This window comes from Penaeus monodon, chromosome 27 (genome assembly GCF_015228065.2).
Source record: "Penaeus monodon isolate SGIC_2016 chromosome 27, NSTDA_Pmon_1, whole genome shotgun sequence".
Classification (NCBI taxonomy): Eukaryota; Metazoa; Arthropoda; class Malacostraca; order Decapoda; family Penaeidae; genus Penaeus; species Penaeus monodon.
Window position 1 is genome coordinate 24,681,686 of NC_051412.1, and position 674 is coordinate 24,682,359.

Below are 674 nucleotides of genomic sequence, written 5' to 3' on the forward strand. Positions count from 1 at the left end.
ATATGATCAAATAAATAATTTGTACATGGTGTTAATTACCTAACTCTGGCCAACTTACATTTTTTATATGAGGAGGGTAGCAAAGTATAGTGTGGGAAGCACTAAGTTGTTAAACATCCTGAAGTTCTTGGGGGTCATATGTTATATATTAGATATTATCATAGTTTTACCAAGTAGTGACTCATGCCAGGGCCATCCTAGGAGACTGCTTAACTTTTGTCATTTGCCAGAAATTGAATTTGATGAGGTATAAAATTTCAATCAGCCCTCGTTCTTTTACTTTTTGTAGGACATTTGTAGAGCCACAAGGTACAAAAAGTAAAAGTAGTTCATCCCTTATTTATGAGGAACCACATATAGTTATTAATCTTTCCTTTGATCTTAAACAGAACAATACCAGCGGAAGCTTGCCTTTCATGAGCCAAGACCGTGCCCGACGTGCAAAAGGATGTACCGAGATGCTGCCACCTTGCGGACACACATGGCTATCATGCATGCTGAAGGTAGAATTCCTAATACACCCTTGTTGATGATTTAAAGAACTTGCTTTAGTTTTCCTTTAAAAGAAATCAATTGTAATAATTTTTTGGAATTTTCAGATACTTGTATAAAATTGGTTGTTTCTTGTCTCAGACCTCTTTTATTAATGTTTTCTTGAGTGTACATTAACCCAT

General features: G+C 35.5%; 1 protein-coding gene across 1 annotated transcript in view; it reads left to right on the top strand.

Moving 5' to 3' along the window:
• LOC119590710 (zinc finger protein 358-like) overlaps nucleotides 1–674 on the top strand; it is an 8,425-nt gene that overhangs the window by 3,384 nt on the left and 4,367 nt on the right. Inside the window, exon 5 of the mRNA XM_037939398.1 lies at nucleotides 390–503. Within this exon, the coding sequence (XP_037795326.1) occupies nucleotides 390–503 (114 nt within the window). The remainder of the gene's footprint in view (nucleotides 1–389; nucleotides 504–674) is intronic.